General features: G+C 52.3%; 1 protein-coding gene across 8 annotated transcripts in view; it reads right to left on the bottom strand.

The window, feature by feature from the left end:
* Nucleotides 1–3,661: 3,661 nt before the first annotated feature.
* Nucleotides 3,662–27,301, bottom strand: part of ATP2C2 (ATPase secretory pathway Ca2+ transporting 2) — a 78,536-nt gene continuing 54,896 nt past the window's right edge. For 3 of the 8 annotated variants that reach the window (XM_027977685.3, XM_060397874.1, XM_027977686.1), the window contains 16 exons: nt 21,744–21,868; nt 21,498–21,595; nt 20,810–20,911; nt 19,919–20,008; nt 17,728–17,829; nt 15,790–15,946; nt 13,831–14,001; nt 12,754–12,851; nt 12,609–12,659; nt 11,191–11,357; nt 10,685–10,753; nt 10,496–10,612; nt 9,229–9,376; nt 5,861–5,959; nt 5,631–5,772; nt 3,662–4,044 (listed from right to left, as the gene is read on the bottom strand). In XM_027977685.3, the coding sequence (XP_027833486.1) occupies nt 3,926–4,044; nt 5,631–5,772; nt 5,861–5,959; nt 9,229–9,376; nt 10,496–10,612; nt 10,685–10,753; nt 11,191–11,357; nt 12,609–12,659; nt 12,754–12,851; nt 13,831–14,001; nt 15,790–15,946; nt 17,728–17,829; nt 19,919–20,008; nt 20,810–20,911; nt 21,498–21,595; nt 21,744–21,868 (1,855 nt within the window). In that variant the 3' untranslated portion in view covers nt 3,662–3,925. Of the gene's footprint in view, nt 4,045–5,630; nt 5,960–9,228; nt 9,377–10,495; nt 10,613–10,684; nt 10,754–11,190; nt 11,358–12,608; nt 12,660–12,753; nt 12,852–13,830; nt 14,002–15,789; nt 15,947–17,727; nt 17,830–19,918; nt 20,009–20,809; nt 20,912–21,497; nt 21,596–21,743; nt 21,869–27,301 lie in introns of all 8 variants that reach the window. The other 5 variants (XM_060397873.1, XM_060397875.1, XM_042231511.2 and 2 more) reach the window with 3 other exon arrangements.

Genomic DNA, 27,301 nt, shown 5'->3' with positions numbered 1-27,301 from the left:
CTGTATTTGTGAGTCTGCTGCTTGTTTGTTTGACTCGGTAGTTTATTTCTTAGATTTCATGTATAAGCGATACCAGACCGTATTTATCTTTGTCTGACTTCAGTTGGCACAATGCCCTCCAAGTCCATCCATGTTGCCACAAACGGCAGAACTTCATGGTGTTTTTATGGGTGAGTAGTATTCCATCTCACACACACACACACACACACACACACACACACACACACCCCTTCTTTATCCATTCATCTGTTGATGGACCCACTATATTTTCTGATTAAAAGATTAGCTTATGCATACGTGGCAAAAGAGGTCGAAATACCAAAGAGTGTAGCCTGAAAGCTAAGCCTAACTCCTGTGCCCCTCTAGCCTTTTCTTCCCTTGAGGTAAGGTGTTACACACCCTGGTCTGTCCCTCACCTTTTTTGGGTAGAAATGGCTCTGTATCTCCCCCTTTGTTCTCCCCAACTGTGTGACGTCCCGTGAGATGGATGCCCCCTTCCTTCCGGGGTTCAACCATCCCCAGCGTGGGAACGGTCTGTCTGGAACTGTTTGCCACTGGAGGGAACATAATTTATGCTCATCTTTCTGTGGTTCTGTCTGGAGGGTGCACCTTTCGGAGCCAAGTTACTGGATCAAAAGGTACATGCTTTTTTATCTAGATATTAACAAACTAAGACACCTCTTTCAAGCTCAGTTTATACCTTTGAGACCTGGAGTGTCCATTGGCCGTGTTTTCACCAACTATTAAAATTGCTGTGCTTTCTAGCCTTCTCCTAAATCTTTGCTCCATCCAAAATGTATTTCCTTTTTAAAAATTTTTGGTTCTCTTTAACATTTTTTTACTTTATATTGACCTGTAGTTGATTTTGAGTGTTAAGTTTTAGATGTACAGCAAAGCGATTCACTTTTATGGTAAAAAGATGTAAAAGCTATTTCTGTTACTACCTTTCGTTTTCCCCCTTCAAATGCTTCATTCTGTCTGACCTTTGGTAGCACTTTGACTACATCTAAAATGTTTGATAGGGGACTTTGCTGGCCGTCCAGTGGTTAAGACTCCATGGTTCCCCTGTAGGAACATAGGTCTGACCCCTGGTCGGGGAAGGAAGATCCCACATGCACTGATGCACGTAGGCAGAACTGACACTGGCTGACGCTGCTTCTTCCTCTCGAAGAACAGGAACATCCAAGTTTGCTAAGTAACTTTGTTGTCATTGCTGGCTCTGGGAGTGGGCTCTCCCCCATCCCCCAAACCGATGACTGAGTACTGGGAGGCTCTCAACACAGTTTTGTGCCCAGTCACCTTGCTGAGTTCTCTTACCCAGTGGTTCTCGACCTTGAGCCCACATCAGGATCACCTCGAGTCCCCCCACCATTTTTTTTTTAACAAAATAGTTAAGTTTTTATTTTTTCTTAAAAAGACATGCTTATGCAGATAGTAAAATGTCTGGGAGGTATATAAATATCTACCAAGATCTTAATGTGTTACTTCTTCATGACGGAACGAAGGGACAGTTTTCTCCTCTACCTGTGTGCTTAGTCACTCAGTTGAGTCCAACTCTCGTGTGACCAATTCGACTGTAGCCTGCAAGGCTCCTTTGTCCGTGGAATTCTCCCAGGCAAGAATACTGGAATGGGTTGCCATTTCCTTCTCCAGGGGGTCTTCCCGACCCAGGGATGGAACTCGAGTCTCCTGCATTGCAGGCGGATTCTTCACCCGACGAGCCGTTGGGGAGATATCTTCTCTATAATAGTCGATGGTTTCTCCAGAAACTATATTGCCTTTCCTCCTGCCCCCACACCCCAGCCCTGATGCCTGGAGAACAGTCCTTTGTTCCTTTGTACCACTTGGTAGAATTCTAGGCATACAGTGAGACACAATAGGTTTTATCGTTATCATTTTATCAGTTATAATTTCTAAGTCACCAAGAGTTAAGGTACTGTAATGAAGTGACTTGGCCAGGATCACACGACTAATTAAGGGGTGTGTGTGTGTGTGTTGTGTGTGAGTCGCTCAGTTGTGTCTGACTCGCTGTGACCCCGTGGACTCCTCTGTCCATAGGGTTTATCAGAATGAAATCTAGGGTTCATATTCCTAGTCTTCTTTCTTTTGAAAAAAGTTTCATTTACATTTGAACACTTTTATATAAAAGAGGGAATATAATTCACCCCCAGAGTTTAGTTTAGTAGTTGTGGGTAGGGATCGAGAGTTGACATTGCTCATAAATCCCCAATTGATCCTTCCTGATGGCTGGTGTGGGGAACCGCACATCGAGAACCACTGCTGGTCACTGCTTCTGATTATCCATGATTCTCTGCAGGCCTGTAGCTATTAGGGTCTTTTTTTTTTTTTTTTTTTTTTGTCTGAAAAAAATATTTTGCCTTAATTTTCAAAGGATTGTTGTTGCCTTTTTTTTTTTTTTTAAGATATTTTGACATTTTCCCCCGGCACTGTAAAGCATCTTTCTATTATGTTTTGGCTGTGTGACCTCTCTTTTTTTCCCTCCAGCTTTACTGAGATGCAATTGACATACAAGATTGTCCAGTTTGAAGTGTACACTGTGTTGATTGCACCTAGTATGATGGCATACCTGGAAATAAGGATAATTTCCCTTCCTTTCTGATTTCTAGACCTTTCTTTTTTTCTCTTGTTATCAGAAAATTCTTTCTGAATTTTATTAATAATGATGCATCCTTCTCTTTCTTGACTTGAAGTGACCTCAGGTGACCTCAGCCTGCAGCAGCTTGAAGCAAGGTTTCGGTTCCCAGCCAGCGATGGAGGTCAGGTTGCGGCAGTGAGAGAGTGGAAGCCTAGCCCCCAGACCAGTGGTCAGGGACAGGGCAGTGCCAACTCCTGCCCAAGCCTCTGGCCTGCCCTGGAGACATCGGTCTCACCGGCCCCAACAACCAGGTGAGCTAATTAATTACTTAACACAAATGTCCTTCTCTCTTTCTCTGCTCTCCTCCTGTGGTTTGATTTCTCTGGAAAGCCCTGAGGGAGGGGGTGGTCACAGCTGTGGCCGCATTGCACGGCAGGCGGAGTTCCGTTTCTGGTTCCCCGTGGTTGGTTCTGCCTGGCTGCAGACCTCTCTGCCATCTTTCAGCTGCAAGGGTGGGCGTGTGCTGAGAGCAGTCTTGGGGGCTCGCCTGGCAGTCCAGTGGTTGGGACTCTGCGCTTCCACTGTGGTGGGCGTGGGTTCCATCCCTTTGGGGGAACTAAGATCCCGCCTGCCACACAGTGTGGCCAAAAAAAAACCCACCACCAACAAAGGCAGTCTTGGGGCTCAGGCTGTGGGAAGTCCTGGTTCTGGGGGGAGAGGTCACACCCTGCTCAGCTTCAGAAGCCCAGGCCCTCTCCTCTGAGGCTGCTCAGGCTGTGACTGGCTCTCGCCACATGCTCCGGGGTCACGAACACAAGGCTGTACGTTCCCCACTTGGCCACTTGTAGGTAAGTGCGGATTAAAGCCAACAGAATAATCATCGGGCCCCCTGGCATCACCGTTAAAGATAGCCAGAGCCCCCATTTCGTGGATGAGGACACGGGCAGAGTGACCAGAAGCCCAGACCCTGCCCCTGCTCCTCCGTCCTCGCCCCCCACCCCGTGTCCCCTCCTGCCAGGGACTGCGCGGCACCGAGCTATGGCACAAACACGGAGCCAGACACGGTTCATAAAAATCACCGTCATTTAATAAATAGTGCTGGCTCCTCACAGTTCGGCCTGGGGCTCGGCAGCACGGAGCGGTGGATTGCACGTGGGGACCGAGGACTCAGGGCTGGGCCTGCACTCCCCACCGGCTCCCCAGGAACAGCCAGTGAGCGGGCCCGACGCTGTCATGTCCCCAGACACCTCTCGGAGGGACGGGGCAGGCGGAGGGCCACAGTCACATAAAAATAAGAGATTTAGGGGCCTTTCTATGGGTCAGGGTCCACTATACGTCTTCCTGGGGGGTCTGGGCCTTCTGGGCTCTGCAACAGAACTTTTCACATAGCTTGAAGAGCTCTGACAAGATGAACACGGACGAGGCCAATCCGGTTAAAAGCAATAGATCTGCCAACAGACAAAAAGAGGAAAAGGTCAGAGAGTGCACAGCCTACCCTCTGGTCCCTAGCCCCTCGATGCCCAGCGCTGGCACAATGCCTGGCGTGGCCACGGAGCTCTGTCCTCTAGTTTGGGGCAGTTGCAGACAGAGGTGAGGGGCCAGGACGCAGGAGCTGAGGGCCCGACTGTCCATGCCCCCCGAGGGGGCAGAGCTCTCTCCAGCCCGGGATGCAGAACACTGCAGGACCTACTGGTCTGCGCGGGCGGCTCTGATCTGGGCTTCCCTGGTGGCTCAGCGGTAAAGAATCTGCCTGCAATGCAGGAGATGTGGGCCGGGAAGATCCCCTGGAGAAGGAAATGGCAACCCACTCCCATATTCCTGCCTGGAAAAATCCCATGGACAGAGGAGCCTGGAGGGCTACAGTCCATGGGGTTGCAAAGAGTCGGACACGACTGAGAGGCTAAACACCAGAGCTGGGCAGCAGGCCTGCCAACTTTGGCTGTAAAGAGAGCCTTCCTGGGGCAGATGCCCCAGACCGTGGCTCCCAGTCCAGCCCCACCCTGACTCATCCAGGTGGCCTGGCCCCCGAGCCTCTGCTTGGCTCCCTGTTGTCGAAGATTCAAGACAGCCGTGGTGCCTGGCACAGATCTTGCACTTCTTTACACAAGGTAACCTGATGGAATTCCCAGTGGATGGAAATAGCTATAAAAACACTGTTTTTTTCTTTTGTCTGCACTCCCAGTGACCCTGCTTTTTAGATTTCAGGGAAGAAAAACTGAGTCCCCAGGTGTCTGGCATCCTTGTCTCCACCACCTCAGACACAACCGATGGCTTTATGGTCCTCGGATCTGGGGCAGGGCTGGCAGTCGCACCAGCCTCCTTGCCCGCTGGGATCTGAGGTCCCCAGTGCAAAGCTGGGCCGGTGGTCACCCTGGAGCCCTCCCCGCACGGGCTCTGCTCACTGCTGCTCTTCAGGCCTCTTCCTCCCTCTCTGTTCCCCCGGCACAGGAGGCCCAGCCACCTCGCACAGCTTTCACGGAAAGACGGTGGGGCTGCCAGAAGCCTGGGGAGGACGCAGGGGAGCATGCCCAGGGCTCTGCCCGGGGCGGGTGTGCTTGGGACCGGGAGGGCCCCGGTCTCTGGTCTCTATGTGTGGCCTTCTCAGCAGAAACTGCCAGCCGGCCCAGTCCAGTCTCCAGGTAAGTGGGGTCCCTGTCACACAGGCCCCATCACAGCCCCTGGCGGGCTGACACACTCCTAGGCCTGGGCAGCATGTCAGAGGCTGAGCCAGCATAGACCGTGGTCCATCCGGCTGCCCTGGGGCCTCCCTGCACCCGTTCGGGGCCTCCTGTTCTGGAATGGGGAGGGGGCTGGCCAGGGTGTTGCAACCCCTCTGCCCACCCCCCTCGACTGCCAGCAGGGGCTCCAGCCTCTGAGTTTCGCGCCTTCTTCACACCCGCGTGGCATCCCCCCCTCCTGCCCGGTGCTCATGTTCAGGCACGAGCCCAGTCCCCTGGGGACAGGATGGCCCCTCGAGGGCACTTCACACCCCAGGCAGGCAGTGAGGACGGCCCCCACGAGCCCTCCCACTCACCCAGCGCCCCCAGGCTCTCTGTCTGGAAGACCCTCTGCAGGGGCGGCGTGTAGATGACGGCCAGCTGTCCCAGGATGGAGCCGAGCACGGAGTAGAGGAAGGCGTGGTTCCGGAGGAAGCCGATCTCGAAGATCAGCTTGGTCTGCGGGGGAGAAGGGCACAGTCAGCGCACACGAGCCGCCAGAGCACTCGGGCCAGGAGGCTGCGATCCTGCCCTGCCGGGGGCTCACCTGGGAGCGGCAGGTCAAGGCGTTGAAGAGGTCGAAGAGCACGAAGCAGGTGAAGGCCATGGTTGTGGTGCGTGGCGTGCTTGCCTTGTCCTCGGGCATCTGGAACGGGAGTGCACGGGGTGAGGAGGTGCGGGGGAGCCGGGGGCCCCACTCTCGGGACCGCTGTGTCAGAACCTGTGCCTGGCTGAGCGCCTGGGCTGGGCAAAGGTGGGGCCTGTCCACCTTCTCGAGGTCAGGATGCAGGAAGGAGGCAACCCGCGCCTCTTGGGGTGGGATGGGGGCAAGCTCGAGAAAAGCTGAGAAGCGGGGGTGATCCAGCGTCCTGGCCAGCCCCTCTCCTGCACACAGGCGATCGGGTGCCTGCCTCACACGCCTGCCTGATTCTCTACCTAGGTCACTGGCTCTCTTAGCACAGGGGTGCCTGAACCTGCGGGGCCACAGAAAGGTGACCTATGGAAAGACCCCCTGCCTACAGAGGAGAAAAGACAGTCTCTTCAGACTGGATGGCTACAGGTAAGGGTGAAATCAGAACATTCTCTACCACCACACACAGAGATCAACTCAAAATGGATTAAAGACCTACATGTAAGACTGGATACTGTAAAAATCCGAGAGGGGAACAGGAAGAACACTTGACGTAAACCACAGCAACGCTTTCTCTGATCCTCCCTAATGAAAGCAACAATGAAAATAAACACGTGGGGCCTCCTCAAACTTGCTTCAGCCTGCGAAATGTTAACAGAGCAGGGGCTTTTGTGAGCTTGACAGTCGTCCAGGAAGGAAGGGCCCGAACCTGGAAGCTTTGGCACCTGCTGGCCCAGGCCTCCCAGGGCTGGCTGACCCTCAGGCCCAGCAGACCTTGGTCCAAACAGTAAGTCTGTCACTTCGTAAAGCCATTTTAGTGTCCCTGACCAACGGCATTCCTGCTGAGATGCAAGAGGCTTCATTGCCTGGATGAATACAGGGAGGGCTTTCAAGCCCTGAGACCCTGAGTCGCAGAGCTTGACTTTCTTTCCCGTGTGTTTTTAATTGGAGGATAATTGCTGAGCAGTGTTGTCTTGATTTCTGCTGCACAGCGCCGTGAGTCGGCCGAGAGTATGCGCATACTGCCCCCTCCTGAACCAGCGTCCTCCCCGGCTAGGTCATCACAGAGCTGAGCTCCCTGAGCTATGCCGCAGCGCCCCACTAGATGTCTGTCTTACGCCGGTCAAGTGGATGTTCTAGTGCTACTTCAAGAGCTGGATTCTCACGGAACATTCCTCCGAGGACTGTTCCAGCTGTCCTTGATATTTCCATGCAATAAGGAGTGTCCAGTTTTCAAGTCTTAACAGCTACTTCTAGGGACTTGGCCCCCATCTCTGGGATTTGAATGGGAGTCATGGCCCATCTTCCTGTCTTAGAAGCGTACAGTGATCTCTGCTCCCCTTGGGGACTAGCCTCTCTCGCCTTACAGTTTGCCGCTTGGAGTGGAGGCTCAGCAGGCAGGCTGACGGTGCTGCCAGTTCCTTCTGGACCTCTGTCCAAAGGGAGTGAGCAGGGAAGACCACCGCTCCCCCACAAGCCTGGGCGTTCTTGGTACGTGCTGTCCACAGCCCTCCACTGTGCTCGGAACCCTTTGCCGGTGCACTAATCTCTTTGGAGATAGACATGTTAATTTTCTTTTGCACAATACTTACTACAATGTCTGAATTAATTATTAACATTTAAAATATTTCCTCTCTTAACTCCCCCATTTGCTTTGCTCACAGACTATTATATTCCTTCATTTGGCAGAATTCTGCAACCTCACCCACTATTGAGATTGCTCGGTCCCTGATGTATTGCTATTGATTTGTTTCTGGTGGTAGCTTGTCCTTAAAATGTGTGTAACAAGCAGGTGTTTTATGATAAAGTTGTCGTGTAGTGCATGCTCTGTGTGGAATGCAGAGAAAGATCCAGATTCTGCGTAACAGTGCCCCAAAATATAAGTAGCCATTGTTCAAATCACAGCAGTGCTATTTCTCTTTCGAGGCCTTTTAGACTTTTGTTGCCCTAAAATTGCATTTTATTGGAAGCTTGCATTTTCCACCTGGTATTTCTTGGCAGGATTTTTTTTTTCTACTTTAGTTTCTAAATAAAATTCTGTATTTCAAGAAAGAAAACACAACCCTCAGAATGGGAGAAAATATTTTCAACTGAAGCAACCAATAAGGAATCCATCTCCAAAATATACAAACAACCCAATAAAAAAATGAACAGAAGAACAAAATAGACATTTTTCCAAAGATGGCGTACAGATAGATGGCCAAGAGGCACATGAAAATATGCTCAACATTGCTAATTATTAGAGAAATATAAATCAAAACTACAAGCAGATATCACCTCCCACCAGTCAGAATGCCTGTCATCAAGAAGTCTGTACACACTAGAGAAGGTATGGAGGAGGGCAGCCCTCTTACACTGTTGATGGGAATGTAAATTAGTGCAGCCACTATGGAGAACAGTACGGAAGTTCCTTAAAAAACTAAAAATAGAATTACCTTAAGATCCAGCAGTCCCATTCCTGGGCATATATCTGGAGAAAATCACCATTTGAAAAGATACATGTGCCCTGATGTTCGTAGCAGCACTATTCACAATAGCCAAGACAGGGAAGCAGCCTGGGTCTCCATCAGCAGAGGAAGGGATAGAGGAGGTGTGGGGTCTATGTGCATATATATTCTATATAATGGAGTGTCACTCAGTCATAAGGAATGAAATAACGCCCTGTGTAGCAACATGGATGGACCTGGAGATTATCACACTAAGCCGGACAGAGAAAGACAAATATGATGTTGCTGGATGTGGAATCTAAAAAAAATGATTCAAGTGAATTTATTAATGAAACAGACGCACAGACTTCGAAAACAAACTTAATGGTTACCAAAGGGGAAATGTGGAGGGATAAACTGGGACTTTGGGATGAATTGATATACAAGGACTTACTGTATACAGCACAGGGAACTCTACTCAATATCCTGTAATAAACTGTAAGGTAAAAAAAAAATCTGAAAAAGGGTGAATGTATGCATGTATACCTGAGTCACGTTGCTGTGCACCTGAGACTGCACAGCTGGTAAATCAGCCATACTCCAGGATAAAATAAAAGTTTTTTAAAAAGGTAAGGTCTCCCAAATAGCCACCTCCTGGGACTAAAACAGGAGTTTCTCTCAGAGCTGAGGTTGCTTCCCGAGGGTAACAGCAAGCGGGAGAGGCACCAGGTCCCCTTCTTTCTCTGCCGCCTGCTGGCCCTCCCCCACGCCCCACGGAACCTGAGACCCCATGGAACCTGAGCGCCGGGGGCGGGACCGCACCGATGAGCCTAACCGAGCCCGCGAGGATGCCCTCACCTCCTTCCAGAAGATGAAGAGGGTCCCGCTGATGATGGTGGTGGCCGAGAGGAGGATCCGCAGGACAAGGGCTCGGCTCAGGATCTGGTCCTTGACGTTCCGCGGTGGCTGCCGGAGTGTGTCCCTGTCCACCGGCTCCACACCCAGGCTGCTCAGGACAAAACCAGATGGTTTGAAATAAACCACTGAAAAGACGTGCAGAGGTCGAACGCACAAGGTCATGGTGAAGTGACGCGCCAGGGTCCACGTCGAAGGCCTGGGCAGGCGTGGGCAGTGCCTCCAGGTCATCTCAGCCTCTCCTGCCTCAGTCCTCTGCCCCCTCCCTCATCGCCCGGCTCCCTTCGGTTCCTTCCTGGGTACCCCCACGGCCTGGACCCCACGAACAGCCCTGCAGGTCCTCTACCTGCGGGGTCACAGAAAAGCCCGCCCTTGGCCGACTTAATGATCCTGAACAGCGCCTGGCCACCCCATCACCTGGGGGACCCTTCCACCCCAGCTTGGGCCTGGCCTCATCCAAGTTGGCCTGGAGAAATGGGATCTGGCTTCAGCCTGCCTTCAGCCAACTCTGAAATAGGACCAGCCAGCAGGGTGGTGTGGGGTCATCAAGGAGGTAGCATGCTGGGGGGGACCCCTCCAAGGCAGATACGGCTGGGGTCCGTCTGTGCTCGCACCTCATTCCCAGGAAGAGTGTGGAGAAGAGGTAAGCCTCTGGCCATGAGGGGGATGGAGCTGTCACTGGCGATGATTAGATCAGTAACAGTAACACTTCAGCGGCCCCACCTACCCTGTGCTGGGACACAGGGAAGCCCCTCGCATGCTCATGCAGGCCTCCCCACCTCCAGAGCCCAACCTGCCTCCTGTCTCTGCTGGCCTCACATCCCCTCCTCACTCATCCAGCCACTAATTCCCTAAGCGCCTGCTGTGTGCCGAGCACCACTGCAGAGCCGAGGACCCTGCAGGGAACAAAGCCTTCCCGCACAAAGCTGACATCCTAAAGGGGAGATGGATTATGATCAGATAAACAATGAAATAGTTTCCCCTCTAGGCAAAAATAAAGCAGGGTAGGGTGGCCGGGAGGGAGGAGGCTGCTGCTAGAGTAATCAGGGAGGACTTCTTAGAGGCAGTGACCAGAATGCAGGTAGCCCAGGGAGAGCCTTTGAGGCAGAGTTTGCCATCGCCCGGCCAGCCCACCGGATGCCTCTTCCCGTGCTCAGTGTGTCCCCCTCATCGTGTCCCCCCGCATATCCCCACCAGCCCACTGCCTCACCTCTGCGCTGGCGGCCCGTCCATGATGATGTTGATCCACAGGATCTGCATGGCGTTGAGGGGGTTGGGCAGGTTGCACACGGTGGACAGCGTGATGAGGCTCAAGGCTGAGATGCTCCTGCAGGGCACACACGGCAGGTCACCAGGTGCTCCCAGACCTGGCCGCTAGGGCGCGCCAGCCTGGACTTACGTGCTCAGCTGAAAGCGGACAAAGTTCTTGATGTTATGAAAAATCCCCTTGCCTTCCTCCACTGCGTTCCTGCAAGAGAGGAGAAAGCGTTTACTGACAAAGACGGCAGGGTAGGAAGGGTCAGCCACCTCCGTCAGTCGCTAAGGGAAGCGATGGTGTCACGAGTGGTAACGTTTCTCCTTGCTGGCGTTCTTGGGAATAGTAGAGAAGGGGAATGTCCTAATAGGTGTCACCAGCCCCTGGGGACGGGTCCCTGAGCCACAGTTACCCTCTGTCCGAAGATTGCACACAGATCATTCTCTCATCCAAGCCCTGGGACCCCAGCCCTCACCCAGGACTCCCAAAGTGCCTCCTGCCCCTCGGCGATTCACCCAGGAGAAGGGGCCCCGACCCTGCTTTCCGTGGTGGCTGGGCCTGGGGACACTGTGTTCATCCACCACAGCAGAGCAGGGGGCCGCCACCCCAGGCACTTCTGTGACTAAGGAACCGCCTGAAGGGCGGCTTACATGATGGCCGAGAAGTCATCATCCACCAGGATCATGTTGGCGGCCTCCTTGCTGACGTCTGTCCCCGTCTGCCCCATGGCGATGCCAATGTCCGCTGACTTGAGGGCGACTGCGTCGTTCACCCCGTCCCCGGTCATAGCCACAATTGCCCCCGTCTCCTGCAGAGCCTTCAGAAAGAGGAGCCCCAGGGGGGCTGCAGCCTGAGCACCTACCTTCCAGACCCTTCTCTCCTGTCGCCCCTCATCTCCCTCCGCACCAGGCTCTCTCAGCCTCAGCTTTTCCATCTGCAAAGTGGGATCACAGTGCCTCCTTTTCAGGGCTGTGGTGAGCCCTAAACTAAGACCACAGGGGACAGTGCCTGTGTCATCTGTCACCATGACAAAAACTGGCCACCTGTTTCTACAAGGAAGAAGTCACCAGCCACTGTAGCTGCTGACCTTCCACACCCCCCAAAAGCAGCTCAGGGTGGAGATGAAGAGTGAGGGAGAAACCCACAGAACAGGCTAGCTATTTTCAGGAGCGGATGTTACAAGCCTCGATTCTTACATCCTTTCATATCCAGAAACGCGCTGAAAAGTCATCGACAGAGACATTTGCACCCCGTGACTAGCACGTTCCAGCCTCTGCTAGAACGTGTGCTGTCAGCACGGCACCAGAGTCCCTCCAGCTGTCCTCCCCGCTTTGGGGCGGTTCCTCAGCGCTATCTGAGGCGCTGTCTCTGGGCTATCATCCTCATTCTGCCTCAAGTAAAACTTAACTCACAATTCTCACAGTGTGCTTTCTTGTTGTTTTCTCACTTGACAACCATTAACAAAGAATAATCAGTTTGTCCCCGTGAATCCATGTCGTGCCCAATAGGTATTAATATTTTCTTTGAAGAATGACTGGCACAGAGATTCACTCTGCAGAACTAAAAAAACCCCAAGTAACACAGAAGAGAAAAACACAAGCGTTAGAGAGCAACTTTTCAGAGCATCCGTGTGCAGGAAAAGCACGCGTCTGCAGGAGCCTCTCACTCTAGCCCCCTTGTTTTTGATGTACCGTCACACCAGCTCTCTCCCGGGCACTGCTGTGGGCCAGGCGGCTGCTAAAGGCCTCACGGGCTGGCTTCGTCCCACCCTCTTCTCTGCTGCCTTGTGAATTAGCTGGTATTGCTCACATTCTCCCCAGTTTACAGATGAGGAAACTAAGGCCTGGAGTTAAATACAGGAATACACCAAGAAGCACCCAACTAACCGAGGCTGGCATCTGCATTCCTCCCTTTGCACCACCCAGTTCCCACTCCCTGCCTTTGGTGGACGCAGCACGGGGCCTCCCCAGTTCTCCTCTCCCTAGAGGCTGGGCCACCTGTGAGCAGAGCCTCCACCCCCTCCTCCTCGAGCTGTGCCCCGAGGGCCCAGAAGAGGCACACGACTGACCTTGATGATTTTGAGTTTGTGCTTTGGGCTGGTCCTGTAGAAGATGGACACCTGGAGCCGGAGCCAGAGAGGACGGAACATCAGTGCTGAGGACGGGCTGCCCTGCCCCGCCCCGCCCCACCGGCGAGCCCCAGGGGGACCCCACCTTCCCGACGCGCTTGGCCAGCTCGCCCTGCTCGGTGCTTTCCACCTCTTCCCCGGACATGGCGCTCAGCTTCCCGTTGCACAGACCGATGTTCCTTCCTGGGACGGGAAGGGGACGGTCCCTTCTGAGGGCCTGAGCCTGTGGTCCCTGCCTTCGCCCCTCACTGTGCCTGCCTGACATCGGGCCCTGCCTTGGCCACTGGGAAAAGCAGGAACAAAACCGGCACCGCCGCAGTTGGAGAGCGGCTGCTATGCTGTGCGAGCGCTCAGTCGTGTCCCACCCTGCGGCCCCGTGGACTGCAGCCCGCCAGGCTCCTCTGTGCATGGGATTCTCCAGGCAGGAATACTGGACTGGCTTGCCATTCCCTTCTCTAGGGGATCTTTCTGACCCAGGGATCGAACCTGTGTCTCTTGCATCTCCCACACTGCAGGCTGATTCTTTACCCCTGATGCCACCTGCTATGGTATGTGACCTTAATTCCATCCACAGAACTGGCAACAAAGGCCTTATATGATCCCCACTTTAGAGATGAGGAAGCAGAGGGAGGTGGTTTTCCCAAGGTCACAGGGCAGGTAAGTGCTAAGACTGGACCTGCCATGGTTCTTTCTGTCTGATTCCAGAGGCTGGGATCTTCCCCTAGTGCCAAGCTGCCTCAAGACAAGAGGGGGAAGAAAACCAAGGTGCGACACCCCTCCCAACAGTAATAAATGAAGTAGGAGGAGGAGGGGGGAGCCAGTCCCCCCTGGAAGAGCCTGAGGGTCAGAGTGGCTCACTGGTTTGCTAAGGGCACATGGCTAGTGGCACAAGACAGACTGGGCCTGTGGAGATGAGGTGTGATCATGGGTGGACGGACAGCCCGAGCACGCAGACGCTTCTCAGTGTGCACAAGGCCTTTCCCTCTTTGGGAGGACCTGCCGATGTTTGAGAGACAAACACCCACTCGGGCGGTGGGATGTGGGTCCTTGAGTCTCAGAAATCTCTCCCTAGCACGTGGAAGGCAGGTGTGAGCTCTGCTGACCAGGTCCCTCGAGGAATAAACACTGGTGGTGGCCCGTGCCCCCTGCCCCTCCCGGGTACCTATCGCCAAGGCCGTCTCCAGAGCATCCCCCGTTATCATCTTCACGGACAAGCCCGACTCTGAGAGAACCTGAACTGCTTCCTTCACGCCAGCCCTGGGAGGGTCGATGATTCCGATGAGACCCAGAAACGTCAGCTTCCCCAGCTCGGGCCCGGAGGCCAGGGCCAGCACTGTGGACAGAGCAGGAAGGTTTGGAGAACTTTCGTCCCCCGTCGGCCATGGCCCCCACCCCATCCGTGTGGGGCTGGGGCCCTAAGTTCCTGGACCACAGCAGGAAGGGAAGATATTCCCAGGGGTCCTCAGGCCCATGCAGGGCAGCAGCTTTTGACAGCTCACCCATGGTGGGGAGCAGGGCCAGCGACAACGTGCCCCATGAGAAATGGGACCCTGTCCACCGGCGCGTTGTCCCGCCCAAGGGAAGTGGCCAGGAGAACATCTGTGGCTGGCACATGGGGCGTTCCGACAGCCTACTGTCTCTCATTGCTCTGCCCTTCTCGGTCACTGCCAGCAGACTTGGGGTGGCAGCTATCAAGTCACGAAAAGGGTGCGGGAGGAACACAGGCGAGAGGACCGTGTTTCAGTAGCACAGAAGCCAGGCCCGGCTCAGGAGCGATGCTCCGAGGAGGGTGCTGTGAGAACTGTGTCGCCTTACTGATACTGGAGGGAGGCTGTGGCCAGGGAGTTTCAGCTGTGACCCCTCAGTCATCAGACTGTGCTGGAGATGCAGGGGGCTGTACCAGTCATGCTGGGGACATGTACAGTGATGCTGGGGGTGTGTGCTGGGGATGCAGGGGGCATGTACCAGTGATGCTGGGGGTGTGTGCCGGGGATGCAGGGGGTGTGTGCCGGGGATGCAGGGGGCATGTACCAGTGATGCAGGGAGCATGTACCAGTGATGCTGGGGGTGTGTGCAGGGGGATGCAGGGGGCATGTACCAGTGATGCTGGGGACATGTACCAGTGATGCTGGGGATGCAGGGGGCATGTACCAGTGATGCTGGGGACATGTACAGTGATGCTGGGGGTGTGTGCCAGGGATGCAGGGGGCGTGTACCAGTGATGCTGGGGGTGTGTGCCGGTGATACTGGGGGCGTGTGCCAGTGATGCTGGGGGCGTATGCCAGAGATGCAGGGGGCATGTACCAGAGATGCAGGGGGCGTGTACCAGTGATGCTGGGGGTGTGTGCCGGTGATGCTGGGGGCGTGTGCCAGTGATGCTGGGGGCGTGTACCAGTGATGCCTGGGGCGTGTGCCGGAGATGCTGGGGTGTGTGCCAGTGATCTGTGTGCCACGCCTCCCTTCCCACCCTGCGAAGCTCTGGCCCAGAGATCTGCCACATTCTCACCTTCGACACTGGTCAGCGAGCTACTAGCAATTTATAATTCTTGCCCCCTGCAAAGAAAACTAAGGCAATTGAAACCAATATAGCAAGCCAACGCTGCTCAGTTTCCCCTGAGGGAGTACACGTGTTCCAGAGTGCTTTCAGACGCTTCCTCTGATAACAGGCTGGCACAGGACAGCAGGGAGAGTAAGGTTTAATGTTCAGCCCATCAGGGAAGGTGTCGGCTCTGGTGCAGTAAGCTGGAAATGGCCAAGAAATGAAATGTCTGTTCATTTACAAGAACCCTGGCTTTTCCTGAAAGCAAGCCTTGAGCAAGACGACCAATCAGGAAAATCAGCGTTTCTGGGGCGGCCCGGTCACGCGTCTTAGAAAACTCAGGACCTCTCCTTGCACACATGAGGTACATCTGGGTTAACAGGTGTCATCTGGTGGCTAGGACGTGGAGGGCATCCTATGTTTCATCTGCCCAGGAGGCTCCACCCTGGCTTTGCTCCCATCAGCACCCTCCCTGACGCCCCTCTGATCATTACTGTGTTGACCAGGGACCACGCGTTATGACACTTGAGAAGTGAGCATCGTGTGCAGACTCAGCGTAGGACTGGGAACACAGCCACTGACCTCGCAGGCCCAGGGATCCCATCTTCTTCTCCTCCTGCTGGCAGAAGGTTTGCTGCTGGGGCGTCAGTGGCAGGGGGATGCCCCCGTGGTTGTATGTGGTGCAGTAACGAATGACCTCCTCAAAGGCCCCCTTCATGAAGTACATATCTTCCTGCTCCTTGGAAAATACAGAGGGAAAAACACTGGAGGTCACTGCCTGCTTCAGCTCCTGGTGACCATCACCTCATCCACACGGAGGTGTTCACAGTGGGGTCATTGATCTGTTTCAGTTAACAATGATGGTCTGGGATAAATTACCCCACTGGGAAGAGAAGTTAAGGCAATCCACGTGATGGAACCACACGCAGCCCAGAGAGGGCTGATCTGTGACCCGGACACCTGCCCCTGCATCAGGGCCCCTGGTCAATGTTGCTCAGAGCATCCACATGTTTCGCGAACTGGTCATATCCCAGCTTTTACATGTGTGACTGACTCCTAGGTGTCCAGTTCAGGGAGACTTCCGAGCGAGGGAGGTACCATGAACTTGGCTTACGAGGATGAACCCAAACGAGCAGCTGACCCTTTTCTGGTGTATCTGTTAAGCTCCGTCTCCCCTAGACCGTAAGCTCCAGGCGGCAGGTGCCTTGTCAGTATGACCCCCAGCCCTAGCACAGCGCCCACTTGCTCATGGTAGACACTGAAGGCGCTTGTATGCACTGACACGGAAAGCTGTCCAAGACATCATTTAAGGGAAAAAAAGCAAACTACACACGCTACACACAGCATGACCTTCTTTAGAAACTACCACCCCACGTGTTGCTGCCTGCACCTGTAGACTCTGGAAGGCCCGATCTCTGACTGCTGAGGGGCATAGTGGGAATGAGGGGTGGGCAGAGAGAGAAAAGGGGAAGGATTATCAGAAGCTTCCACTTTTTAAGTCACATTTCTATCATTTTTTTTTTTCAATGAAAATATATTATCATTGCCTTTGGAGGAAAATAAGATTTCAAGGTATCACAACATTGAAAAAAGTCCAGAACGCCTCTTAAGCACCAGGAATCTGTATTATACTCGTCCACTCATGGCAAAGACCTGGGATAAGCTGGCTGAGATGCCTTCCACTGTGAATGAGATGGAAAATCTCAGCATAGAAAAGACATGGCAGGTTCCAGCAAGAGCAGAAAGTTTGGAGAAAAAGGTGGAAGGCAATAAAAATCTTTTTAAAGAGAAAGAAAGTTTTGTTTTGTTTTTTTTTTTCAGTAGAAGATCTAAAAAGCTACAGAAAAAAATTTTTAAAGGGGAGGGGGAAGATCGGGTGGGCTATCTCACCCAGGGAGAGCTGGTAAGAGGTTGGTACATACTCCCCTTGGTGGCTTAGAACACACACGTACACACGCACGTGAGGTCATCCGTCTATGGTGGACACTAGGGGGTGCGTCCCGGATCGTTCCCCCATTGCAACAGCTACATGAGCTCATATGTGTAAAGAACCCAGCACGACAGGAATGTGCCAAAGGAGCCCAAGTTAGCAACGGGGTCAGCGTCATCAGTAGGAGCCTGTAGTCACTCTGGTAGGAATTACTCAGTCGCTATACTGCAGGCCACCGAGTCTCATATGTGAACTTGCATCAGAACCCCCAGCGAACACAGCCAACTGGATTCCACCCTTGGAATATCTGATTCAGTGAGTCTAGGGCACAGCCTGAGAATCTGCATTTCAAACAAATTCCAAGGAGACGCTGCTGCTGGCCTGGGACCCCACTTTGAGGACCAGAGATTCAGAAGACAATCTCGAAAGCGGCCCCAAGATACTCAGAGCTTTCATCGCCATCAACTGTATTTTCACGTCTTCGGATGTCATAGAAGCAGCTGGGAACTTGAAACTCATCCCCTGAACTCTGCATTTTGCTTTGCAGGGGTGGGGGTGGGGGCTGGAAGGGGGCAGAGAGGCAACCTCACCTCGTTCTTGGAGCTGCATTGAACCGCCATCCACTTCTGCTCCGAACTGAACGGGATCTCTTTCTTTCGGACGTATGAATCTTTAATATCGCCTAAGTCCATCTGGGGTAATAAATGGGATGTTTTCAGTGAGTCATTCTAAACCAATCTCTATGCAAAGCTCAGTCCATTTAAATTATTCATTATTCAAACCACCTCGGGCAGATGAGAAATCCAAGCATTTAGCTCGTGGAGAAAGGCCATGGGGTTTCTGCCAGGAGGAATGTTTCAGACTTGAAGAGGTGGCAGAAGGAGCCCCTGGGAGTGGGTGCCGGCGGTTACCCCTGGGGTCCCTGCCAGTGACATTCAATTGATCTCTGATGCCTTTCAGGCCAGTTCCTGGACAGATCTGAGCCTCCATTTCCCCAGATGTAAACCAACCCTAATGCATCCCACTGCCCACTCAAGGGGTGAAAATGGGTCCTTAGGGGGTGAAAAAAATCGAGTTCTTTTATGTATAAAGCACAGAAAAAAAACGCATACAGTATAGGAACAGACATACAGTACATCTGTGATATTAAACACCTGCACACCTGCCTGTGTTAGTTGTTCAATCATGTCTGACTCTTTGTGACCCCATGGACTGCAGCCTGCCAGGCTGCTCTGTTCACGGGATTCTCCAGGCAAGAATACTACAGTGGGTTGCCATGCCCTCCTCCAGGGAACCTTCCTGACCCAGGGATCGAACCCAGGTCTCTGCATTGCAGGCAGATTCTTAACTGTCTGAGCCACCAGGGAAGGGTGGTGGGAACCTCCCTGGTGGCTCAGCGGTTAGGCCTCCTTTCAAAGAGAGGGTGTGGGTTCCATCCCTGATTGGGGAGCTAAGAATTCACATACCTCGAGGCCAAAAAACCGAAACAGAAGACAGAAACAATGTTGCGACAAATTCAATGAAGACTTTAAAAATGGTCCATATTTTTTTAAAAAATCTTAAAAAAAAAAAAATCTCAGGGAGGGTGTGATTAGGGGAAAAACACCTTAAAAGCCTCCTAAGAGGGTGCTTATTTAACTTACAAGCAGAGCACATCATGAGAAATGCTGGGCTGGATGAAACATAAGCTGGGACCAATATTGCTGGGAGAAATATCAATAACCTCAGATATGCAGATGACACCACCCTTATGGCAGAAAGGGAAGAAGAGTTAAAGAGCCTCTTGATGAAAGTGAAAGAGGAGAGTGAAAAAGTTGGCTTAAAGCTCAACATTCAGAAAACTAAGATCATGGCATCTGGTCCTATCACTTCATGGCAAATAGATGGGGAAACAATGGAAACAGTGAGAGACTTTATTTGAGGGGGCTATAAAATCACTGCAGATGGCGATTACAGCCATGAAATTAAAAGACACTTGCTCCTTGGAAGAAAAGTTATGACCAACCTAGAAAGCATATTAAAAAGCAGACACGTTACTTTGCCAACAAAGGTCCATCTAGTCAAGGCTATGGTTTTTCCAGTGGTTATGTATGGATGTGAGAGTTGGACCATAAAGAAAGCTGAAAGCTGAAGATTTGATGCTTTTGGACTGTGTTGTTGGAGAAGACTCTTGAGGGTCCCTTGGACTACAAGGAGATCCAACCAGTCCATTCTAAAGGAAATTAGTCCTGAATACTCATTGGAAGGACTGATGCTGAAGCTGAAACTCCAATATTTTGGCCACCTGATGCAAAGAACTGACATTTGAAAAACCCTGATGCTGGGGAAGATTGAAGGTGGGAGAAGAAGGGAACAACAGAGGATGAGATGGCTGGATGGCATCACTGACTCAGTGGACATGAGTTTGAGTGAACTCTGGGAGTTGGTGATGGACAGGGAGGCCTGGCATGCTGCAGTCCATGGGGTTGCAAAGAGTTGGACACGACTGAGTGGCTGAACTGAACTGAAGAGGGTGTCACAGGTTACATGTATCCCTAAACACATTGAAGGTCTAACTCCCCAGGGCCTGTGATGGGGTCTGATGTGGAAATAAGGTCATTGCAGGTGTGACAACGTTAAGATGAAGTCACTGGGGGAGATGATTCCAGTATGATTGGTGTCCTTTAAGGAAGAGGACCCAGCCACGTGAAGACCTGCCTCACTCAGACAGGACCTTGAATCCCGCTACTGATCCAGCTCCCAGTGAAAGGACTGCCCACGTGGACAGCACAGACCACCTACCTTCATTGCCAGGGCCATCAAGGCGCCCTCTGTTGGCTGCCCCATCACGGTGTTTTTTCTGATGATGGCGTTGTTGGCGACACAGCCAGCCTGCAAGGTCGGGGAGGGGTTTCTGAAGGTCGTTTGTTAGTGTTTGGAGCTACACCCGTCAGGATCCCGGGCACACTCAGGCGTGTGAAAAGGTCCAGCCCTGAAGGCTTGACCAGTTTTCGGGCCTGGGCTGGGGTGGCAGGGAGGGACAAATTTACTCTTCAAAATGTGCCAGAGTCCCCACTGTGCAAAAGTCACACGGTAACACTGGGTTGACCAGGAAGTTCATTCAGGTTTTTCCACCACATTTGAATGTACTTTTCGGCCAACCCAATAATTTACTGACTCAGCTGAATGCTGTCTGTCACAAAGCCATCCTGAGGACTGAGAATGGGAAGGCAGACAGACTGGGGCTCACGTGTGTGAGGCCCCGCTGATGGGGATGTGGGCCTTCTAATCAGGGTGACGATGTGTCTTGGGATCAGACTGTGGTGACCACCTCGTGAAGACACTGCGACCCACTGAACTGTACTCTCTGCGGTGGTGAATTCTGTGGCAGGTGATCTATAGCTCAATTTAAAATAACTGAAAAAGTAGAAACAGCTAAGGAAAGAACACGGGGGTGAATGCAGGGGTGTGAGGGGAGGGAGAAAGCAGCAGAAGCAGGGGGTCCCAGTTCTTCCCTGACCTCCCACCTCTCCATCTCTATCTGGGCCGTTTTGATAACCTGACCCCTGGGGTGTGGCCTGGTTGTCACCAAGAACCAGTTGGTCCAACTGCCATCTCTATCTGCAGACAGAATCCCCATCAGCTCTGTTTAAGACGCGTGTTTATTTCCACGGCAGCACTGTTGATGCTTACCTCCACTAATTTCCCCACCGAGACGTTGGAAAACTGCTTAATGACTTCCTTGGAGGGTAAAAGGCAGACGGTCCCATTGCCGTTGTAGCCAACTCCACTGACCTGCAGGGCAAAGCCGCAGAAAGGCGTGTCCCTGGGAGGCAAAGAGATGCTCCCCTGGCTGACACGTATCTTTTTTCTGGGGGGAAGGGTCCACCCTTGAGGACATGGTCCCACCACGAGCAAGGCTTCAAGCATGACCGTGTCCCCTGCAGAACTAAGTATTCATCAGATACCTAGTGCACTTCAGTATTGCAACAGGGCGTCTTGCAGTCAGTAAAAACTACGGCTGTGAAGACCAAAGTTATGTTCTAGAATGGGGTGGACAAGCTTGTTACAGAGCCAGACAGCAAATGTTTTAGCCTTTGCAGCCCATGCAATCTGAGTTGCAGTTACTCAGTGGTTGGCGTGCGAAAGGAACCGCGGACAGTGTGCAAACCACTAGGGTGCAGCGTTGTGCCAGCCAGGGGGTGGCTGCCTTCCATCAGTCATGCTCTCGCTATTTGTATTAATGGCAAGGAAACTGTCCAATAACCCACGTTTATGTCTTCCTTATTGTTTTCTGGAAGACTGTGTGCTTTCTCTGAGAAGATGAAGGTCTGGCAGGGCACTCCTTGGTCTCAAACCTTATGAATTCACATGGACTCACCTCGGCGTGGAGCCCATCAGATGTTATGAGTTGGGTGACAGTCATTTCGTTGGCAGTCAGAGTCCCCGTCTTATCGGAACAGATGACGTTGCAGCAGCCTGGCCCAGGAAGATGTCAGAGTTGATGGGAGAGAGAGGTCATCACCATCAACTCTCAGCCTTACCAAACACTCAGGCTGAATTATCATGGCACCAAGAAGCCCATTCAGTCCGATTTGTAAGTATTCAACCAGCGGGAGCTCCTTACCTAAGGTCTCCACGATCGGCAGCTTCTTCACAATGACTCGCTTCCGGGCCATGCGCAGCACTCCCAGGACCAGTGTAACCGTGACGACGATGGGCAGACCCTCAGGGATGGCGGCCACAGCCAGGCTGGATGGAGAGGGCCACATTAAGTGCATGTGAAGTCCAGCTGACGTTGACCACGTGTTTGCCCGGTGACGCTCACCTGTGGTTTCTCCACCTCTCTGTTCTATTCTCTGCTCCCCATCCCATGATCCACCTGCCTCCTGCTTCAGTGTCCACTGCTCTGAGCTTTCCCCCTGCAAAACCCTGTTCTCAAAAAAAAAAAAAAAAAAAAAACAACCACCCCTGTTCTCCTGTCAGACATCCACACTTCAGTGTGAATTAGTCTAACATTTTTCCTGTTTAAGTACTTTTGCATTTAAATTGTTGCTATTATAAAAGTCTTGGACCCTTGAAAGAAATTTCCAGAATCACACAATAAGTGGACTTCTTGGGTTCAGAAAGTCCCTGGGTTAGTCTAATGGTTTAGACAGTTTCTGTGAGAAAAGCAGACACGGACATGAAAACTGGGGGAGACGCCGTAACTCAGCGAGGCCTTTGCCTAGCTTAGCAGGTTGTTTTGGTGTCTGCTCACTTCCTGAGGACCCCTCCCCACTGTTTCTGTACCACGTGGCCCCCGCCCTCCACAGCTGATTGGATTAGAGGAGAGCAAGTGACTCAAGTTGAACCAATGAGCTCCTCCTTTGGGAATCTGCATTGGAAGCACAGAATCCCCTTCCTGTGGGCAGTGTTGTATCTTGCCAGTGACCTCAGACCCATGGGGGAGGCTGGAGGGGAGGCAGACTGCAGAGCTGTGCAGTGAGCGTCACCACACCACACCCCAACGGGGCTCGCCCTTTTTGCACAGCAGAGGCCTGCAGGTAGTCAGTAAATATTTGCTGAACACACAGGAATGAGTGAATACATGGCAAGTGCAAGAGCTCAGACACACCCTGGCCTCACACATACTGAGCGCTCTACACAGGTGGTCCATAACCAGAAAGCCTGGCTGATGATCTCCATCCAGCCAGAGCCACACTCGGCTACAGTATTTCATCAGATCGGAGGTGCTGTTGATTAGAAAGGGCACCATTACCTTGTGCATCACTAAAGAAAGGAAAAACACTGCCCATTAACCAACAACACAATGCTTTCTAATCACATCACTTGTGAGAAGCAGTCTGGCTGCAGAGAAGGTAAAAAGTGAAAAAGAGTGTACATCTTAGAAGTGAGGAAATATGGTATGTGAACGGCGACCTTTTACCCGGAGACAAAGACGCATTCAGGGGAAAGTCACATAAACCGAGGTGACAGAGTCTGGTCAAGAGACCGTGCCTGGTTTCCACAGTGACAGCAAGAAGGCTTCCTTGGTTTTATGGCATGGGCTGACAAGACCAGCTAAGCAAACATTTGCGAAGGGTTATTGCGGGCCCTTCCCTCCTACATGGCATGGGAAGGACATTGTGTGTGTCTGGGTGCTTTCGTCATAATAAAAAAATTAATTGGCAAACTAATAAAGATTAGGCTAGACCAGGAAAAGCTAGTGGAACTTGGCTCATCCTGAAGGTCCCTTGTAGCAGAGGGAAGCAGGAAAAAGTTTTTAAAAGGATGATCCTTGGGTTATTTATTTTGGAAAATCTCTTGCAAACTGGCTATCTTGCCATTTCTACCTTATGATTGAGAGGTTCTGAGTGATTTCACTTCTGCTAAAAACTGAAGAGTCTTGGGACTTCCCTTGCTCCTTCCTTCATACCTCTGCCCAGCCAGTCCCCTTCCCATGTGGTCCAGTGGCTGAGACTCCGGGTTCCCAATGCAGGGGCCCCGGGTTTGATCCCTGATCGGAGAACTAAATCCCACAAGCTGCAACTAAGAGCTCACATGCTGTAGCTAGGAGGCCCGGCACAGCCTAATAAAGAAATAAGTGTCAAAGACAAAGCAAAACTGAACAGCCTCATGTTTCCCAAGCCACAAGTGAAACAAAAAGAGTTGGTTTTCTTTCGAGTTTATTGAAGGTAGAGTGTGATGAATGGGGTGAAAGGAGCTGTTAAGACCAGAAATCAGAAATAACCCTGGGGAGGGACTTCCCTAGTGGTCCGGTGGCTAAGATGCCACACTCCCGATGCTGGAGTTCTGCGTTTGATCCCTGGTCAGGGAACTAAGACCTGGTACAGCTAAATAAATAAATAAATATTTTCAAAAAAATCACCCTGGGGAGGTGGGGTTGGGGTGGACACAGGAGCCTATTCTCGTACAGAGCTGGAACTATTTAACAGTCTTTTTGGCTCATGGAACTTTCCACGGTTGATGACATGGGTCGGGACACGTCCTTACGTGGAGGAGGTTCTCATTCATAATGGTCTGAAGGCTCTGCTTTTTCTGGGAGCCCCTCACGGCTGAGGCTCACCCTCTGCCCCCACCCCAGCCTTTGAAAGACCTAGTCACCTGAGCCCCCTTTCCAGCACCCAGCCTTCCTCCCTGGCCCCACCTCTTGCTGGAGTCCCAGCTAGGGTGGCTGCAGCCACGGCCTCACTTCTCAGACTGATGCTTCCTGAACCGACAGCATCCGTATCCCCAGGGAGCCTGTTAGGAATCCAGGGTCTCCTATCCCCCCCACCCCCTAGCCTAAGTCACAGTCCCTGCAATCTGTTGGGGACAAGCTCTCCCGTGGACCCTCACACGGTGAGGTTGGTTACGCTCAAGTCCAAGGCCCCCAGCTCTACAGCGTCCTCCTCTTCTAGGAAGCCCTGCCCTCGCCTCCTGTCCACAACACAGGCAGCAGGCCAGGCCCCTGCTCTCTCCTCCCGCACCTTGGAACACGCTGGGGTTCACGCCTCCCACCGCCTCTCTGCTCCAAAGAAGAGCAGAGATGGCCGCACGGCGCATGGAGAAGGGTTCTGAGGATGTGATTGGGCTCTGGAAGAAACGGGGCCTAAGAGGTTCCATGTGATCAGCCCCCAAGGGACCCCCCCCCCGACCCCATCTGGTCTCATCCCCTAGCCAGCTGCACCTCCTTCTGGGTTCCGCGGATGAGCCAGGCTTGCTGCCTGCTCCATGCCTCTGCCCTGCCAGTCCTCTGCCGCCATTCCCATCTGAACGCTCGCCCTTCCCACCCCTAGCAGGTCCGCAGCTCTCCAGCTTCAACTCCTCAGAGAAACCTTCTCCAGCTGCCTTTTCTGGGGACACTCCTTCCGATCTCCCCATTTAATCCCTCTCTCAGCTGTCATCTCCTTTGCAGTACTTATCAGAAGTTGTGACTGTTTTGCTAACATTCACTTAAATTGTTCACGTTTGCTTTCCCCGCCAGCCTGCAGACTCCAAGGTCCAGCTCCAACAGCATTGAGTACACAGTGAACGGTTGCTCAGCAAACACGCGCGGGGCAAGCAAACAAGCCAAATGCCAGGGCTGCAGGGGGCAGGAGGAGAGTCCCTGTCCTGCCCGGGGGCACTGACCGGGACCCTGGCTTTGGAGCAGAATGCATGGGGTTGGCAGTCTGTCTCCTCTGCTCCCGGAATCCTGTAACTGTGGGCAAGTGTGCTGGCCTAAGCTCCAGCTTCCCCATCAGGAGACCAGCCTGCCCGGCAGAGTGGTCCATGATGAACAAGGCCACGTGTTCCTTCAGAGCCCCACCCCTCCTCGACCCTGGCTGTGCCCCCTTCACTTTCCTGAAGATTCTAGAACCGACTCACCTAGTGTACTCAACATTCAGATACAGACACAAGGAAAAGCGGCCATCGAAAGCCCTGGGTTCTGTTTTGCTTTATACCATTCAGGGCGTGCATGGCTCCGGAGACAGTCAGGTGCCCTATTCAACTTAAGATCATGACTTTGTCTATTCAAAAGAACACCTTCGGGGACTCCCTGGTGGTCCAGTGGCTAAGACTGCACCCTCCCAGTGCAAGGGAACAGGGTTCCATCCCTGGTCAGGGACCTAGATCCGACAGGCCACAACTAAAGATCCCACATGCTGCAACTCAGCCCCAGCACAGCCAAATAAATAAGTACTTTAAAAAATCCTTAAAAAAAAAAACCCTCAAAAAAAAAAATAGTCATTGAATACTTCTGTAATAGGACACACACCTGCCCACAGGTGGACTTCGCCCGCCTGCTTCTCAATGCACACAGTGCCCCATGGTTTAAAAAGAGGCAATTGGAATGTTAAAAGACCCATACCTGAATCTCTTCCTACTGCTAACTGCCAGGTAAAGGCATCCATTCATTTATACACAGACAGACTTGACTAAGTACCAGAGATGTGTGCATCCCACCCCCACTGCAAGGTTCTCCTGCCTACACCGGCCGGCACCCCACGGCCTCCACACTTCACACCGGATGCCCCATCCACTGGGAGGTGCGTCACTGTCGTTTACTATAATGGCAGTTCCAACTCAGCTGTTTGCAAGCAGTTTCCTTTTTTTGTATAAATTAGAAAGGCTCCAAGGATCCTTGTAATAACAACTTTCTTAATTACCTGCTTTGTTTTCTTTGTTAAGGTGTAATTCACATATCATAAAACGCGCCCTTCTAAAGTATACAATCCAATGGTTTTTAGTATATTCAGAGTTGTATAACCATCACCATAATCACTTTTAGAACCTCTTAATCACCCTCTAAAGAATCCCCATAACTGTTGTGGTCCCTCTTTATTTCCTGACCTCATCTCCTGGCAGGCACTTTTTCTGTCTGTATGGATTTGCCTATTTGGGGCATTTTATGAGAACAAATGGCTTCCCTGATAGTTCAGTTGGTAAAGAATCCACTTGCAATGCAGGAGACCCCGGTTCAATTCTTGGGTCAGAAAGATCTGCTGGAGAAGGGATAGGCTATTCACTCCATTATTCTTGGGTTTCCCTGATAGCTCAGTTGGTAAAGAATCTGCCTGCAATGCAGGAGACCCCAGTTCGATTCCTGGGTCAGGAAGAGCCCCTGGAGAAGAGATAGGCTACCCACTCCAGTACTCTTGGGCTTCCCTTGCGGCTCAGCTGGTAAAGAATCCGCCTGCAATGCAGGAGACCTGGGTTGGATCCCCTGGAGAAGGGAAAGGCTACCCACTCCAGGATTCGACTTTCACTTCACTTCATAAAAACAAAGTCATAGTATACGGCCATTTGTGTCTGGTTTCCTCCTCTTCGGGCTTCCCAGGTGGATCAGTACTAACGTATCTGCCTGCCAATAAGGAGGCGGATCCCTGGGTCGGGAAGATCCCCTGGAGGAGGAAATGGCAACCCACTCCAGTATTCTAGCATGAGAAATCCCAAGGACAGAAGAGCCTGGCAGGCTACAGTCCGTGGGGGTCACAAAGAGTCAGACATGCACCATCCATTCACCCTCCTCTTAGCCTCATGTTTCTATGGCAACCACCCTGTATCAAATGCAGTGCTTCACTCTTTCTTGTGGCTGAGTAATAACACACTGCATGTTGCTCATCTGTCCATTAATTGATGGGCATCTAAGTTTGTTTACATCATGGGTTTGATGTACTAAGTATAAATTTTTGCTCACCAACATTAAATATTTAATAA

This window comes from Ovis aries, chromosome 14 (genome assembly GCF_016772045.2).
Source record: "Ovis aries strain OAR_USU_Benz2616 breed Rambouillet chromosome 14, ARS-UI_Ramb_v3.0, whole genome shotgun sequence".
In the NCBI taxonomy this organism is placed as follows: Eukaryota; Metazoa; Chordata; class Mammalia; order Artiodactyla; family Bovidae; genus Ovis; species Ovis aries.
The sequence above is the reverse complement of the archived record's forward strand: the minus strand, read 5'-3'. Positions and strand labels throughout refer to the sequence as shown.